The sequence below is a fragment of the Myxocyprinus asiaticus genome, chromosome 21, assembly GCF_019703515.2.
Source record: "Myxocyprinus asiaticus isolate MX2 ecotype Aquarium Trade chromosome 21, UBuf_Myxa_2, whole genome shotgun sequence".
Taxonomy (NCBI): Eukaryota; Metazoa; Chordata; class Actinopteri; order Cypriniformes; family Catostomidae; genus Myxocyprinus; species Myxocyprinus asiaticus.
In genome coordinates, this window is record NC_059364.1 from 25,976,771 (window position 1) to 25,995,711 (window position 18,941).

The 18,941-nt window shown below is 37.7% G+C and overlaps 1 protein-coding gene across 36 annotated transcripts in view; it reads right to left on the reverse strand.

The window, feature by feature from the left end:
• Positions 1-570: 570 nt before the first annotated feature.
• LOC127412494 (calcium/calmodulin-dependent protein kinase type II subunit gamma-like) overlaps positions 571-18,941 on the reverse strand; it is a 92,210-nt gene continuing 73,839 nt past the window's right edge. For 4 of the 36 annotated variants that reach the window (XM_051648919.1, XM_051648915.1, XM_051648927.1 and 1 more), the window contains 7 exons: positions 15,768-15,822; positions 11,082-11,186; positions 8,090-8,221; positions 6,761-6,836; positions 5,165-5,259; positions 4,642-4,890; positions 571-3,437 (listed from right to left, as the gene is read on the reverse strand). In XM_051648919.1, the coding sequence (XP_051504879.1) occupies positions 4,658-4,890; positions 5,165-5,259; positions 6,761-6,836; positions 8,090-8,221; positions 11,082-11,186; positions 15,768-15,822 (696 nt within the window). In that variant the 3' untranslated portion in view covers positions 571-3,437; positions 4,642-4,657. Of the gene's footprint in view, positions 3,438-4,641; positions 4,891-5,164; positions 5,260-6,760; positions 6,837-8,089; positions 8,222-11,081; positions 11,187-15,767; positions 15,823-16,232; positions 16,278-18,636; positions 18,715-18,941 lie in introns of all 36 variants that reach the window. The other 32 variants (XM_051648938.1, XM_051648944.1, XM_051648942.1 and 29 more) reach the window with 18 other exon arrangements.

The following is an 18,941-nucleotide window of genomic DNA, read 5'->3' on the forward strand; positions in this document are numbered from 1 at the left end:
TCTTTCATGCTAGGATTGCTCTCACCAATGAGATGGAGCCAGTGTGGAGCAGAAAATGGAAAACCCGGAGTGGCGCTTGAGAGGAGTGATTACAGAGTGACTCAAGAGGGGAGGCAAAATTGCTGTTGGTCCAAACCATTTACATATTGTGTTCCAGTTTATGCGTTGCTTAGCGACATGCAAAGCTTAATGCTTTGGCTTCTTCTGGAACTATTTTCGTTGCTAGAGGAAAGATATTCCAACCAACTGGCCACAATTTCCAGGTTACTCAATATTAACTTTATATAGCTATATAAAGGAACACTCTTGCTCATGTGATAATGCTTAAATAACTATAACAAAAATAAAAATACAGTGCATCTACTGTAATTCTGATAAAAATTTAAAGTACATGCTACTTGAAGGTGGTTTAAACAGGTAACATTGTAAAAAGTGATGCATAATCAGATTTATATACGAACACCCTTAGGATGTATATGAAAACAAATAAGGACAAAAAACCTTTGAAAGGTCTTCTGAATTTGTTGAGGCGTCTAAGAACCAAAAGCATGCGGAGAGCAAAGACACTGCTGTTGAAATGTTCTTTTATTAAACACTTTCAAATGTTTCAATAACAAAGCTATGATGGCTTATCAACATTCAAGCAAACACTTGATAGATTTAAATTCATAGTTTTATTAATTGTATGGTCATGCAAAAAAATCCAGCATCCAATTAAACCTCAGAGTATAATCATATTAGTCCCATCATATATGGTTACAATGCAAATTAATTGACAAGAATGGGGAAAAATACCAAGCGAAAGCTTTGATAGTCTCTTTTTGTCCTTTTCTTCTTCTTCAAAAAAAAAAGATCATATAATTTTAGCATAGGAAACCATATTTCAGCCACATTTCATTTACCTTGAAGATGCAGGTAATATACATAGACTTCAATTTTAGGTAAACACAGACAGTGAAAATTATTACAAGAAAGTTACACATGCATATTTTCTTCCCGTTGAACTGCATATATGGTTTGAGTGGCATTAAGAAGTTATTCAGTTAGCATTCAAAGGCTCCTGTGTCCATCTAACAGTCATAAGAAAAACAAGAACTACAATCTCATGCATCAAGAAATATCTCCTTCTCTCTTGACCATTTAAGTTTTCTTAAAAGATCATTTAAATTGAATTAACTACACTACACTTTTTAAAACATGGACAAGGAAGTGGCCAGAGAATGGGGCTGATCGTTATAAGTGACGCTACTCAAATCCAAATATCACATTGGTGTAAGACACACACTGCAACAGGGCGCAACAGAGAGCACAGTTTGATGGTATGGCAGCCATCACAGTGCCAGACGGTTTCATCTTTAGACAAGTGAACACACTAACAAGATGCCTTAGGGTCAGAGTACTTTTTTTCCTCCCTTTTTTCAACTTCAAAACATAATATGACAAAAGCAGTGGCTTAGCACAGAGTAAAGGGATGAAGCAAGGCCCCACAGGCATCACAATTCACACAATTCTACACAACACAGTCAATGTATGACAATCACACAGATACGCCTTAAAGGAAGCACAATGTGTCTGTGTGCTTTTACACACCAAAACCAACATCATAAAATACATTTTTTATCTATGTGAGTTTACTTTGTTGATCAGAAAGCGATCTGTGAGAGTTCAAGAGTGTGTTCAATGCCAGTGTACTGAAAGTGTGTTCAGATGAAGAGGGAGCCTGCTTGATAGGCTAAACTTTCAATCTATCCCTCATCTAATATCTGCATTAGTATTTACAAGTTATATTGGAAATAATAAAATAAAACAACATCCAAAACAAATCAATGACAAAATACCAACACTTGGAAGAATGTCAGAACAGATTCTGCCACAAAATGGACCACTAAAATAAACCTCGAAAATGCATTCAGCATTCAGTCTTTTTCATTAAATTCCCAGCCATGTGATAAATGTCTAACCAAACCATAATCACTTCTTCAAGTCTTTTAAAGTCACAATGTCTAGAACAAATACAGACAAGTGTAAAGACACCCATGGAGTGGTAACATGATGGGTTATGGGTGTTTGGGTCTCCTTACAGAGTGTGGACCCCTATAATGGATTTCATAAACTGAAGTTGCAAAGAAGTCCACATGAAGTGAACAGAACAGCAGAGAGTCTCAAGCTAATGTGCAAAATAGAACAGGCCATTTCATTTACTTTTTTTTTTTTTCTTTTTTTTTACATGCTTATAGTTTACAAAATGATATGCACAGCAGCTAGCCTGAAGGGTAAGCTGGGTATCCCCGTGAGTGAGAGCTGCGAGCCTGGTCTATGTGTGTAGTGATTGGCGCCCTCTGGAGACCAGGAGCCATTCGATGAACTCAGAACACTAGTTAAAGGAAATGAACGTTTGGAGAGGTGGGAGTTAACTGGCACAAACATACAGGAGGGCAAGTAAACGTACCCAACTTTAAGTTTAGGCCTCATGTAGATGTGTCCATGTGTGTGTGTGTGTGTGTGTGTGTGTGTGTAAAGATCTACTAAAACCACAACAGAGCAACAACCATATTAAATCCAAAAGAGACATTAACACTAACGCACACATTCAAGCAAACGCTCGCACAACTCCCCTCCCTGTATCCTGACAAGACTGACTGTTTTTTCCTTTCTCTTTATAAATATCTGTTTATGCACAACTATATTAAATGGTGACCCACTTTAAAAACAATTTTTTTGAAAACACAAAATACTTTCAAATTCAGCATCATTCAGGAGATAAAAATCAAGAGTTCCACAAAAACACTACAGAATGCCACAAAACCTCATTCTTCCCTTCCAAGAAAAATAAAAGCAACAATAAAACAACCTCTTCTCAAAGTCTATGATGTCTACACTTTGGTGCTTTAACTTCAGATATTCATCAACAAAATTTTCTGTTCCTCTGATATGCCATTTCATCACATTCTTTGCATTAAAAAGTGGAGAGTTTTCTTTAACTTCTTAAAACCCACACCACTGACCCCTAAAATGGCATGTGCTTTTTCAAATATTCACATTTCTGATCCTAACTGCCATCACTATCAGTTGTTAATTACACAAGTGAAGATCTCAATATTTGACAATATATATTAATACTTGAAACACCTTTTCCTAATGTTGGGCAGCAGAGACTATGGGATTATGGATAAAGACAATACAGTGCCCTGTGTGGGCATCAGAAGCATGCAGCATCCAGAAGGCAGGGCTGCTGCCATGGCCGCCCGCCACATGTCATCTTCTAGCTAGGTTTGGACCGAAGTGGTGGCCACAGTTGGCTTTTAAATAGATTTCTTAGTTGTCAATTTTTTCCCTCACGTTTTCAAAACTTCAAGAGGTTCTCTTCTGGCCGGGCTCCAGGCGACAATACGTGCACGGAGAAGAAATGCTCCAATCAGCTTTAGTATTCAGGCATGCTAAGGGAGAGAGGAAAGCAGCCAGGAGTTTATCTACACTCAATATTTTTTTAAAGAATATCAACACTTAATCAGAAAATTATATGATTCATTTTGATTAATGATGATTAACATTTAAATTGTTGTCCTATGTGTTGATTCTAATAAATTAAAAAAGGCTCAGGGCAAAAATGCTACAGAAAGTATAAAAAAAAAAAAAAAAACAGATATTTAAAGGCAAAAAAAATTAAATGCCCCCATGGTAAATGCATCTTTTTATTATTGTTATTTTTTAATCTGTTACCTAACATTTGGTATATATTTCAGAACATTCTATTCTAGACCCAACTTGTTATAGATTTAGTATCTCTGCAGACACCTTAGTGGCCTTTAGATGTCGGATTTCTGTATTTGTTGTTTCAGAGGCAAGTGCTGTTGAATGTGTAGTTAATATTATCTTTAAAAAAAAAAAAAAATACATAAATAATAAAAATAAAAAAATAAAAAAATAAATAAATAAAATCAGCTCAGAAAACACTGAACATGAAGAAAACATTTCCAACAACTAAAATTATATCAAAATTTTCAATGACAGTAGAAAGGTGTATAATCTATGATAGGGTCTTAGTTATTTAAAGCGATAGTTCACTCAAAAATGAAAATTCTCTCATCATTTACCCTCATGCCATCCCAGATGTGTATGACTTTCTTCTGCTGAACACAAACTAATTTCTCTAAATATCTCTAAAAGTTATTGGTGCCCAGAATTTTGAAGGTCCAAAAAGCATATAAAGGCAGCATAAAAGTAATCCATACGACTCCAGTGGTTTAATCCATATCTTCAGAAGCGATATGATAGGTGTGTGTGAGAAACAGAGACAAACTTTTATGCTGCCTTTATGTGCTTATTGGACCTCCAATGATCTAGTCACCATTCACTTGCATTGTATGGACCTACAGAGCTGATATATTCTTCTAAAAATCTTTGTTTGTGTTTGGCAGAAGAAAGAAAGTCATACACATCTGGGATGGCATGTGGGGGAGTAAATGATGAGAGAATTTTCATTTTTGAGTGAACTATCTCTTTAAATGTATTCGAGAACAGCGTTTACTGTGATGAGATATTTTGTGCATTATTTACAGCTACCTTTGCATTTGATGTTGATTTGAAGTTTATTTCTTACAACTAGATCCTAGTATAAAAACTTAGTTCAGTGATGAGTACCTTTCCCCCGTGTGCTTCACTGTAGAGGTGCGGCAGGCGCCCCAGAGCAGTGGAAGTGGATGTTGAGCCACTTGGAATCTCGGCGGTGCCACACACGCGTCTCCTCTGATTGACAACTGCATGGGCGGCCCTGGCTGTCGATGTACTGCGTCAGGCGGATATAAGCGATGCAGGCAGCGTCCTCTCCAATCAGGTGCACGTGAGGGTTCAGAATGGTTGTATGGACAGGCTTACTGTTCTTACTCAGCACTGTAGAATAAGGCCAAAGCAGTCAAACACAAAGAGTTGACAAAGACATGATCAGTTACAGTAGTATATCAAGTTAGCTTCAGTGTCAAGCATTCTTTCATACATGATACTCAACTAAATTGGTTGATTACAACACTATGGAGCAGAAAGAACACTGTTTATATGTGCAAAAAAACTTATACAGCTTTGCTGAAACAAAACACATTTTTGAGAAGCACATTTCCCTTTTTTCCAATTCACTAGGGATACACTATATAATAAGCTTGGGACTTACAATTCTCAAAGTAGAACTTATGGAAGTCCATTCCCTCTACAAGGTTTCCAAGTGCCTCTGGCTCAAAAGAGGTCAGGCCAGGGTCACAGATCCTCCTGAAACAGAAGAGGTACAGCATTTTTTGACTTGTATGAAATATGCAAATGTGCATAATCTTATTAAATATACACACATTTGCGTCTTATTAAAAAAGTTAAATATGCAAATGTGCATAATCTTATTAAATATGCACACATTTATGTCTTATTACAAAAGTGACATAGACGCCACAGAAAAGGTTACAATTTGTTTTAATGTGATCAACAACTCATTGAATGATAATTGTCATGCTCTTGTGATTTAAGTTTATTAGTTAAACAAAACATTTAGTAAAGTGCTTTACACATATAATTGCATGTCTTTTGTCCCTTTTTAAGATAAAATGCTAATGATTTTTTTTTTAAAACCCAATTAAATTTTGAGATATTGAGAGATACTGCTGTTGCAAGATATACTGTTTTGCTATATGAGCAAAATATCAATTCAATGGCCAGACATAAAATTGAGATATGGCCATTAAGGGTGTGTTCACACTTGGCAGGTTTGGTTTAATTAAAACAAACTCTGGTGTGATTGCTCTGTTAGTGCGGTTCATTTGAACAAATGTGAACGCTACCATCCGAACCTTGGTGTGCACCAAACAAGCGGACCGAGACCCCCTGAATAGGTCTTGGTCTGCTTCCAAACGGACACTGGTGCGGTTCGACTGATATATGAACGCAGCATGGACCAAAGACATCTAAACGGACCAATAACAGGAGTAATTTGCCTTTAATGCTGACCTTAAGCATACCTGGTTCTTCTCATCATAGGAGCTATGTTGCCCATTACAGTTTGGTACAGGCATCAGAACCGCCGTCAGCCGTCCTTGCAGCATATCTTCGTTTGTGTGTGCAACAGAGGAATTCCCGGCGCTGTTTTGACTCCTTTACACATTTTATTAGCTCTTTGTTTGTTCTCAGCTGGTAAAAATACTACCATATATACATAAATCCAACGCGCGCATTTCGCCCAGCAGCCAGCATGGTTTTGGATGTTCGGCAAGTTCCGTCGCAAAATATACGTCATAAAATCTCTCCAATCAGGTTGTGAGTTTTTCCTGCTGCCTTTTGTTTTGCATCCTTAGGTTCGGTGTTAAAAATGCCAGTGTGAACGCTAAGCGAACCAGGACTAAATGTATCATTTTCATTTTTGGTCCAAACCAAGAGAACCGAACTACAAGTGTGAACACACCCCAAAATATTTTCTTTCTTTTTCTTTTCTGTATAGATTTGCAAAAATTATATAAATTCATTACATTTATTACATAAATATACACTACTTTGGCTTTTATTTGGGGGGTTTTCTAAATGTTTGGTAACAACCTATTGCAGAAAACTGTTAAATCAAACTTATTTAAACCAAACTAATCACTTATGCCCGCTGTAACCCCTTCAGACAGCATTACTTTAGAACGAATAAATACCTGAAAATCTATAAAAGGGGACAGTACAATCTAATCAGTTTAATTAGTGGCAAGTAAGCCAGGTGAAAGAAACATGTATAAACAGTACTTACGTGTAAGCTTCAAAATCTCCATTGTTAATGGCCTCAATCAGCTGCTCCGTGATTTTAATGATCTCCTGCTTTCGTGCTGGTGTTTGGAGAAATGGGAGGAAACACAGGGACACAATCAACCATAATCCATATCCATTCACATTCAAAAAATAATAATAATAATAATACAAATAAATATAAATCGTAAACCTACTCTATGCAAGCTCTTAGCTAGCTGCTCTTACTCCTGCAATATCTCATTCAGCTCAGTGCATTATTGGTTTTGAGAAGACTTAGGAATGGGAAGCTGTCTACTGTGGCTCAAGCATCCTGACTTTATCACAACCCCACAAACTTATTACACTGTTTTTCACCCACATTTATATTCAGTCTTCTTCTAACATCCTCCAATACTTTGAAGGTATATATTCCTTTCAACAAGCAGAGATAGATGGACCAAATCTTAAATTGTTCTAGAATAACTTACTAATCAACATTTATTAAACGCTTCTGCTTTCAACCGGCTGAATAACACAAACCAACTAAGATGTACAGATGGACAATTTCGCTAGAGAGGACTTTTACTGTGATGGACCTTGCAACTACTTTGTAAAGCCAGAGGTAATGTCAAGCATGGACAGGACTACTATTGATACAGTTTTGTATCAATATGTCACTATGGGTGTGTCTCAATCAGCTCCCTATGTGCTGAATCAGTATAACATGAACACCAGTTAGGGCACTGACAAGTGTTCATCTACTGAACATTGGGACACTTATGACTCAATCACCTGCGACACGAGTACGAGGTTGCGCTTTTAAACATAGCTGGAGTTAATCAACAACATTGCTGTATACGGTAAATGACACTGTTGTGCGTTCTTGTGGTAGATTTTCAAACATACAGTGTTATTATGAAAGATAAATGACATAAATAAAGAATTAAATAAATAGGAATGTCTTTTTAAACTTCTAACAACTCTAATATTTAAAAGATTGTTTCCCTTTCATGGTCATTATGGATGAAAAACATTACAAACAACATCTCTTTTAAAGAGATAATAAGGCTTTGACTTCATAGTTTTACACTTATGCTCAATTTCTAACAACTTGAAAGTCCTCAGAAGACATGACGACATTTCCGGTAAGGGAACAGTGAGCAATGATGTTCCCTGGTTTTCACAGTGCATTCTAGGAATTTTTGGGGAGCGAATGTATCAGTGCACAGGAACAATTGTGCGACTGAGACAACACTAGAAAGGGCAGACTCCGTGATCAGTGCCCTATCTACCTACTGAACTAGGGAGTTAATTATGACACAAAAAACGTCCACTACAGTCTAACACTTACACTGCGGCCTGTGCACGCTGCTGCCCCCTGCTGTTGTGGAGGTTTGAGCAGGTACAGCAGGCTCTAAATCAGGGCAGGAGCTCTGACCTGAACTTCTCCAAGCAACACTCTTAACATCATGTGATGAAATGGCTGCAAGACAACAGCACAAATAAACAAAATAGCAGCTAAGCACAAAGAGATGCTAAGCCACAGCACAACAAATGTATGACAAGCACCATGTGAGAACTAAACTGAGACTTAGTGACTAAATCATACAGGTAGATTCTATTGTAATCTACATAGAAAATACCAAGCTATTGCAAATCATGTTTTAAAGGAATATTCTGGGTTCAATACAAGTTAAGCTCAGTCGACAGCATTGTGGCATAATGTTGATTACCACAAAAATTAATTTCAACTTGTCCCTCCTTTTCTTTAAATAAAGGCAAAAATTTAGGTTACAGTGAGGCACTTACAATGGAAGTGAATGGGGCCCATTTTTGGAGGGTTTAGAGGCAGAAATGGGAAGCTTATAATTTTATAACAGCACTTACATGAATTCTTCTGTTAAAATTCATGTATTATTTGTGCTATAAAGTTGATTAAATCATAATTTTGACCGTTGTTTTAGGGTTTGTTGACAGTACATCATTATGGCAACGAAGTTGTAGGAATGGATATAACTTTACACATAAAAGGTTAATAAGTGATTTTATCACACTAAAATCATGTTAACACACATAGTTTATGTCTTGTGGCTATACTTTTGAAATAGTGTGTATTTTAACATTTACAGATTGGCCCCCATTCACTTCCCCCACTTTTTAAAGAAAAAGAGGAACAAGTCGAAATTTTTTTTTGTGGTAATCAACATTATGCCACAAATGCTGTCAATTGAGCTTAACTTGTATTGAACCCAAAATATTCCTTTAAAGGTTCACTCAGGAATTTTTTTCCTCATTTCAAAAGTTTTACTTCTAAAAAAAAAAAAAAAAAAAAAAAATTAATAGTAATTTTGAAACATATGTATAAAATCATGACCACTTGTGTGAGATGAAGAGTTCAGTCAAAGCTGTTTTATTCTTCATGGGGCAGGAGCATCTCATAGGGGGAGCCATGTTAGCATCACATGACCAACTGAATACTGCACGCTTAATCTCAGTAACTGGCCTGTTTTGGACACTTTCATTCATGGATTAAATTAATCCTGCCTTACTGTGCAAAGTACATTTCTACAATGGCATTAGTAACTGAAAACTACTGTGTTTGAATGATGCAGCACCAGGCCACTAGGTGTCAGTGTAAATCAAGGTAAGCCAATTTGACATACTTCAAAAAATTACTGAGTGCACCTTTAAAGGTAAAGTTTCTCACTTCTGTGTCACTAGCGGCACCAAATGGAATCGCAATCTGATTCAGTTTAGTGTTTGTAACTATTTTTGTTATTCTGTTTAGTGTTACTAAGCTGAAATGGCACACTTCACCTTTAAATCACCACTTCTATTTATAGCATGTCACACAGAAAAACATTTCACAATTTCAATAAGTAGATGATTACTGAATTTGATTAATGAACAGAGGAGCCACACACTAGAGCAGAAAAACAGTAGGGTTCACTTGTAAAAATGCTTCTAATTTGCATTTTACTAATTTAATACAGTTTTGTCATTTCAAATCTTTAATATTTTTCAAAAAAAATAAAAAAATAAAAAAAGAGAATAAATCAGATATTGAATCCCAGAAATCCAATGTGGACTATTGAACCCCACTGTATGTATGTATATATATATATATATATGTAAAGGAACTAGAGGATTACAGTACGTTCAAGCAACACTGCAACAAACTGATACAGAGAGCTGGCAGATTTTGCTTTAGCAGTATGAAAAGCATCCAGCAGGTGGTGGCAGTCCCACACTCGTGGCTGTTGGTACTGTATAGGTTCAGCTTTAACACTTAAAGATCTGCCTGTGCTATGAATGAGACAGTAATCTATGTATTGCAGTGGCATAAGCAGTAGAAGTTAATGAAGAACACAAGGAGCTACAATGAAGGATTGATCAAAAGCAATGGCCATACTAGGTAGAACTAGGCACAGTATGCGGGTGGGTGTATGTGTGTATAGAGCTGTTTGCGGTGTACAGTCCCAGCACGAGCCCTCTGCTCATCTGTCACACTCAAAGTATTTAGTGTCACACAGATAAATAAATGAAAAGGTCACTCTGACTGAGAAGGTCAATGCAGTTCTTTCCATGTCAGAGGTAAGGAAGTACATGAGGAAAGAGCGAAGAAGGTGAACTAGGAAAGACTCGGAGAAAAAAAACAGGTGTCAATATCTACTGTATGTCTCTATGCAATAACAAGTGTGCAACGTGTTGTATTACAGCAGATTATATGGCATCCAGATTTGAAGTACTGCAATGATCTATGACAACCCTAATTAATCAATAACATTTAAGAGTTAATACTATATTATGAATAGTCACGACTATAGGGGGGTTGTCAGGCACGATACAGCGAATAGAGCAATGAAGCACAGCCTTGACTGCCTAACCATTTTATCAAATCCTTTTACTAAAGAATAGCCGGTTACTCATTCATGCTTTATTTTATTAAGCAAATTTATCAAGCTCCAATCTTCTGCTAGAAGATATAATAACTGACATGACAGAACTGAGATGCTATGCAACAAAAATAACAATCTGCTATGGCTGCTGCTGCTCAATGATATGGTGAACAGGTGTTCCATATCATAGCTGTTACTATATTGTTACTATATTTTAGCAACAATTTGGCACATAATAATATTGATGTAAATTTATGGCATGATTTAACAATGTCCAGCTAAGTCAGATATGACAGGCTTAGAGAGGTGAGTAAGACTCTCAGTTAAGTTAGCAGAGAGAACAGTATAGGAACAGGGAGCATGGCAGTTAAAAAAAGGGGGTGTAGAAACAGCTGATAAGGTTGAGGGTCAGATGACCAATAGCTGCTGTAGCAGTTAACTTACTCGGAGGTGGGCAGGGGGGAGGGGCCTCAGTCTGAGGAGCTGGCTCCTCGGAGGCACTGCATTGGCTGACCACTGCACTGTCATTGCTAGCCCCGCCCACCGATACTAACAGACAATTGGGGGGAAAAAAGATGTGACATTTGTTGTGGCAAGTATTGCCACAACCCTTTTTCCTTCTCTGACTCAGTTCTGTTTTTACATATAGAAATAATTACATAATTTGCATGATACTCAAACATATTAACAGCAACACAAACACAATAGAGTTAAAGAAAATGCTAGAACATATTGTGTGCAGAACTTACATGCAGAAAGCAATTGAAATTAAAACTATTAATTGAAATAAATAAATGAAAATAAAATATAGATAATATTGCCTGATTCAATGATTTTTTTGGCCTCTAAACCCACTCTAATCTCTATCCAATGTAATGCTATAAATAGGGTTGCCACGGTGTACGGTGTTACTGGTTTTACTCTGTACAAGGGACAACACCGGTGTGAAATTTTATACATTCAAAGTCATTACCCTTCCGAAGCAGCTAGACTGGATCCTGTGATGAAAGGTAATAAAACACTAATATTAAACCCGTATCAACCCACAATCAGTGATGTATTCGTCCAGACAAATGAAATACCCGACCGGAAGCCCATGATAGAGAGAATGCTCAGATGAAATTGGTTCATTGCCAAAGAGATGAAAAGCCATCTTTCAAAAATTTGAACAATACACATTTTAATTGCACTTCAGTTTTTTCAGTTTCATTTGAAATTCTAGTTAAAATAAATAAAAAATAAAGTTCAAAGTTTGAAATCAAGCTGCCTTGCGTTATTGTGTAGGCTATTGCTTAACGAAAATTACCCAATAGTACCACTTAGCGTCCATCCAGCTGTAATACTGGTGTTAGTCGGTTTGAACGTGAACACCACACCGGTGTGAAAATTATGATACCGTGGCAAGTCTAGCTATAAAAATGTTCATATTTACGTTAAGTTTTAGGAAAAGCTGAAAGACTTCTCTTTCTGGCACATATTTGCACCCTGGTATAGAATGTGAAATATTTGGGCCTCTCCGCTATGACGCGAGTGGATAGATTGTGAGTTTTAACCCTCAGAGAGTCACAGTTGCAAACATTACAGCTGTTTATACTGTAGGAGTTTAAGGTCAATATAAAATCAAAATATTTAAATGCACATTCCTGCTCTTATTGTGAACAATTAATCATGTTCTTCATGCAAAAAAAAAAAAAAAAAAAGAAATGTTTGTCTTCGTAACCTTCCATCAAAATGCAATAACTTGCTTTGCCTCTGAAATGACTTTTCTTTTTCAGATGTCACTGATCCCTTACTTTTCAGCCCCTCCTCTCCAATCACTACCGGTTAGCTCCATTCTGGTATGTCACTCCCACTTTTCACAATCAGTTCTGTATGAATAAAATTCACCCCAAAATGCATAAACCTTAAGATGTTTGTTTTTTGCCAAATGGCTTCCGAAAACAACTTTCAAGAAAGAAAATAGGGAAAATCATCAATATCATGGTCTCTGAGGGCTAAATCGTCCCAGCAAATTGACTTCTTGTCATTAAGTTTAGAAAAAAGACATTTAAACATCTGCTTGTGGGTTCACCAGTCAGGTTGAACAGAAATAACTAAAGCTCTTAAGGCAACATTTTATTATCAAACAGCCCTAAAAAGCAAGATACAAACCCAATAGATCAGACATTAACACAACCAATCAGATAATATGACATAACAAATTATTGTTGCCATGGCTGTGGATAGCTAAATTCAACTGTTGTTTAATATTGCTGCGCTGTAACGAACCATCCTGTGACTGGCGACAGGCTCTGGCCGAGATGTGATACGGAGACTCATTCTCAACAGGGGGATTTATTTCTTGTAAAGTGCTGTAAAACTGAAATATTCCCTCAGATATTGAAGAAATTAATTATATGAAGACAAAACACTGTGATTAATCAGTGTCGTGTAAATTCTGGCATGCACAGCATGACTCCCCTTTCACAGTAAAGCTTGTGCTGATTCATCAAAACAATCAGTCAGACTGACCCTTTTTTTGTCCCTAATACTACACTATAGCTGCTGCTGTAGGGACCGTTAATGAATCTACTAGGGCTCGCACAACTACAAATCTTTACTGGTCGACTAGTCATCAAGATAAGCAGTCAACTAGTAAGCAGTTCAATGTTCACTAATGCAAATCACTCATCATACAGCGCTTATTAGTTCCGGGGCACTTTGCAAGAATTTTGGTAATTTAAGGATACACTTAAAATGTCTGCAGTGCATGCAGTGTGGTTCACTCATAACATGCTGTGTAAACGCAAAACGCTCAGGGTTCACTTTTATTTTCACGTTTGTATAATTCCAAAAATATCTGCATATATTTGCATGCAAATACACCACCACACAGTTTTTGTGTGATGAATTAACCTCCTGTTGTCATCATATAGAACAAGCACAACTGTTGTCATATGATCCATGAGTAGTCAACACACACCCAGTGCAATTTACTACTGGCAGAACTAATCAACTAGTCAAGCGGTCGGTATCAACCTCAGTAACTACAGCAGCTGATGAGCTGCCCGTTAGCTGATCAGGCTACTAAAACACACAACGAGTGATGTTACACTCAAATATCACCAGCCATGAAGATTCTGTCACTACAGAGGACTCAATTTCACAGTCAAACACTCACTTCCTGTATCTGTACAGTACACCCCCTTTAATCTACTCTATTGTATTCCCAAGGAGAGCTGGGAAAGTGTGAAACCTTATATGATACACTAACCGACGACTACTTTGAATAACCAAGTAATATTTGTTTACATTTGTATTTTGTATGTATCAATACACATACACTACCAGTCAAAAGTTTGTGTACATTAGTCGGAATTCATGTTTCTTAGGATCTTACAAACCTTTTGAACTAAATTCTTAAATACTTTAAATTAGTTTTGTTGATAAATAAAAAAAAAAAAACATTTTTTAAATGGATGAGCTGCAACAGATAGAGAAGAAAAAGATGTTAAAGGAATATTCCAGGTTCAATAAAAGTTAAGCTTAATCGACAACATTTGCAAATTACCAAAAAAATGTATTTGACTCGTCCTTCCTTTTCTTTAAAAAAAGCAAAAACTGAGGTTACAGTGAGGCACTTACACATTTTTGGATGGTTTAAAGCCAGAAATATGAAGCTTATAAGTTTTTTAAAAGCACTTACATTTATTCTTCTGTTAAAACGTGTATTATTTGAGCTGTAAAGTTGTTTAAGTAGACATTTTTACAGTCATTTTAGGGTTTGTTGACTACATCATGGCAACAAAGTTGTAAAATCAGATATAACTTTACACAGAAAAGTTAGTAATTGATTTTATGACACTCAAATCATAACACACATATTTTTTGTCTCATGGCTATACTTTTGCAACAGTGAGTATTTTAACGGTCACAGATTGGCCCCTCACTGTACCCAGATTTTTGCTTTTTTTTTTGTTTTGTTTTTTGGGATTTTCCCACTTTTTCTCCCAATTTGGAATGCCCAATTCCCAATGTGCTTTTTAAGTCCTCGTGGTCGCATAGTGATTCGCCTCAGTCCGGGTGGTGGAGGACGAATTCCAGTTGCCTCCGCGTCTGACCGTCAACCCGCTCATCTTATCACGTGGCTTGTTGAGCGCATTGCCACGGAGACATAGCGCGTGTGGAGGCTTCAGGCCATCCACCGCGGCAACCACGCTCAACTCACCACGCACCCCACCGAGATCGAACCACATTATAGTGACCACGAAGAGGTTACCCCATGTGACTCTACCCTCCCTAGTAACCGGGCCAATTTGGTTGCTTAGGAGAGGTTGCCTGGCTGGAGTCACTCAACATGCCCTGGGATTTGAACTAGCGAGCTAGCGAACTCCAGGGGTGGTAAAAGGAGAGCTAGGGGCCTTGGTATCTCAGCGAATATTGATGCTGACTAGTTCGAATCCAGGGTGTGCTGAGTAACTCCAGTCAGGTATCCTAAGCAACCAAATTGGCCCGGTTGCTAGGGAGGGTAGAGTCACATGGGGTAACCTCCTCGTGGTCGCGATTAGTGGTAAGTTGTGCGTGGATCACGAAGAATAGCATGAGCCTCCACATGCTATGAGTCTCCGCAGTGTCATGCACAGCGAGCCACGTGATAAGATGCGCGGATTGATGGTCTCAGAAGCGGAGGCAACTGGGACTTGTCCTCCGCCACCCGGATTGAGGGGAGTAACCGCGCCACCACGAGGACCTATTAAGTAGTGGGAATTGGGCATTCCAAAATTGGGAGAAAAGGGATAAACATTATTCTTTAAATAAATAAAAGGAAATGCAAGTCAAAAATAATTTTAAATATTGATGGTAATCAATATTATGTCAATCAATATCTAAGCATAGTGTGGCTACTTTGAAGAAGCTAAACTAGACAGTTTAGATTTTTTTTTTTACTCGCTACATAATTTCCATACTCTCCATTTGTGTGTGATACTATTATTCAGAAAATGTTGAAAATAGTAATAATAAAGAATGAGTAGGTGCTTCCAAACTCTTGACTGGTAGTGTCAAGTGCATCAGGTCCACATTTATCACCATCTGAAATTCTATCCTGAAAAGAGAAAGACATGCAGAGGACATGAAGAGTTGATAGTGTACCTTTCCTACCTTTCATGTCCTCCTCTTCAGTGGTATTTTGGCTTTCTGTAGACCCCTATGACAAAAGAGAGAGATAAAGATGGAGGGATGGTGGTATAGAAGTAGGAGGACAGGGAAAGGAAAGACAGAAAAATTTATGCAGACAGGGTCTATAAACCGGCATTGGAATATAAAAGCCACACACTATAAATCAGCAAACACACACATATAAAGAATCACCCACAAGCACAGATATATCAAAGCTCTCCCTCACACACACAGACCCCTCACAGAACAATAGGTTTTCACACAGGAACACACCAAGGCCTGCACAAACCAGCCAATCCTGCAAGAGGGCAAGCCCCATTTACCAGCCGCCAGTGTTGAGATATTTGTAGTGTTACTTTGAAGGTTTTGAGGTTGCGGTGTTAGTGAAGTTGCCCAAATGACCAATGTTTAGTGTCAGAGCTAAAACAGGTGGCTTACCTTGATGCCATTGGCTGGATTGTGCACAACAGTAGTCTGGGGTTCCTGGGAGAAGTAGGAGAGAGTTTACCATGCAGGGTTAAGGGAGGAGAGTGTGGGGGACCCTACAACTTGAACTTAGAATGAGACTGTACTACGGTCATAAACTTCAGTAACAAAAATGTACATAGATCAATGATATTGGAGAATACTGCATATGAGCCACTTGAGTAGAAATATGTATACAGTGACCCCAAAAAGTATTTGGATACTTAAGCAACATTTAAACATGTATGAATTTCATTGAATTAGAGAACAAAATATGAAACCAAGTGGCAATTGCAAACAAATGATGCTAGACCTTTTATCAAAACTAGCTTACATTTTCTGAACCAATTACTTTTAACCAACTCATTCAAAAGTCATTTTTAGTGGATGTATGAAGTCAGTTCCCCTTAAGTTCACACATGTGTCCTAGCAGAGTAACCACAAGTGTAGTTCATCACAATAAGCATGGAAATGTTTCACTAACGTTTGACATCTAGAACTGGTCCAAATTTTTACAACTGCACACCTAACAAACTTTTTGTGAAATGCATTAGTTGAAAAGTGTGTTTTTGCTTAATTTCTTTAAAATACATGCCGCTTGGTTTCATAATGTGATATATACTGCAAAGACATTCATACATTCTTTGGTGTGTCAAAGTATTTTCCGGGGCCACTGGATATCATAACCACAATCTCTATAGAGAAAGACATTACACAAGGGCTTTGCAGTTACTGTAGATAAATGAATATGCAGGCACGGATTGAGTACAGTTAATCACAGAGACACAGCAGAACAAGAAGTAATAATGTAGGTTCTCTCTCCAAGACAACCCCAGTCACCAACGGCACACAGACAATACAGAAAAGATTAGCACACTGTACAAACAGCTAGCTGTCAATGCCACAATATGTTATTCCTCCTGAAAACACAAAGCATTGATCCCACCTTTGCACACACTCTTATGCACTTAAGCCTACTTTATTTCCACCACCACCACTTACATGGCACCCTCTAATAAGCACGCTTTCAACACACACTTGAAGATGCAGTCCCAGCATGCTTGAGAGCCAAATACAATGTCATTGCCTTTCATGTGTTTCTCATAAAACCCTTTCATTGGCTGTCAGCAGAGCAACTTAAGGGTCTGGGCTGTGAGCAGAGTGTGGCAAGATGGGCGTACTGGTCAATGACATAGCGTGCACATCAGGCACACTGTCAGTGACATTCAGCCTAAATGCAACATTAGGTGGGTAGACCACTCTAAAGCCAGCATAGCTGCTGTGATTTAGTGGGAATCAATCCGTTTAAGTTTCAATTGAGACATATAACCTCCAAGGTCAGTATTCACTTTCATTGTATGGGAAAAAAATGCAATAAAATTGAATGGTGACCAACACCCTGTCTACAGCGAACACGAGTGATGTCACATTGTGTCGCAAACACTTGAGATTGTCTACACTAGACGTGTCAAAACAAACTTTCTAAACCGTTTATATTTCTTGTTTGCAGGAGCAGCGCCAGTGTGTGTGGTGCAAAATGGCCATTTACTGTCAGCGTGACACAACTAAAGCATCCAGTGTAGACAGCATCATTAATTATAATGGGAGCAATTTGCTTTTGTTGCGTCACGCCACTCGCATCTGATGTAGACAATGTGTGAGGCTAGCATTCTACCTAACAAATGTTGTGTGTGTGTTCCATAGAAAAAGTCATATGGGTTTGGAACAATATGAGGGTGAGTAAGTGATGCCAGAATTTTCATTTAAGGCTGTGAACTGGCTACTGAGCAGTACCAGTGACAGGCATTTGTCAACCAAACGAGTAACCACCCGTAATGCAAAGGTTGGGACTGCGTCTTCACAACAAACGAAACAGTTCTGCTTCCTGACACAAACGGATCCTGTTTTACCCTTGGAGACTCGACTGTGAGATTAATAGAAGGTATGTCAATCTTTTAGTAGGATAAGGAAATGTATAAAAAAAATTATCTTTGAGGCAAAAAAAAAAAAAAAGAAAAAAAAAAGATCCTAATATGGACAGATATTGTAAAAAAGAAAAAAAAAAGAAGAAAAAAAAAGAAAAAAAAAAAGAAATGGTTATCTGAAATCATCCAAAACTTTTCCTGCGAGTTTGTTTGGGTAAAATAGGAAGTGAGAAGTCCACAGGCACAAACCAGGTGTTTTAGTTCCACTTATCAAAAGCATGAGTAACATCAGACATCTTAATGTAAGTGAATTGAGCAATGGGTGGTGGAAGTCAAAACAGGAATAGGACAATCTCATAAAGCCTTTTACTAAACAAAGACTTAAGGACTAAGAAAAAGGAAATACTATGAGTAAAAAAACGGTGAAGGAAATAAAAAGTTAAGATGAGTACCATTGGTGCAGTGGATGACATGCTGCTGTCTTTGGTGCTGCTGCTTACTACACTGTTTTTGTTGTTGTTTGTCTGTGGCTGGGGCAAAAAACAAAACAAAACAATGACAACAGAAAGTGATTTCTGTTCAGTGCAGTTCAAGAACTGAAAGGCCCCAGCTCATACTTGTCATGTCGAGAGGCCAAAGAACAACATGAAGGGGACCTGTATGGGCGCACGTGCTTAAAAGTAACAGAACACTCCTGTAATGTGTCCTAGTGCACCTGATACACTTATTATATTCTTTGAATTACAGTTTCAAACTA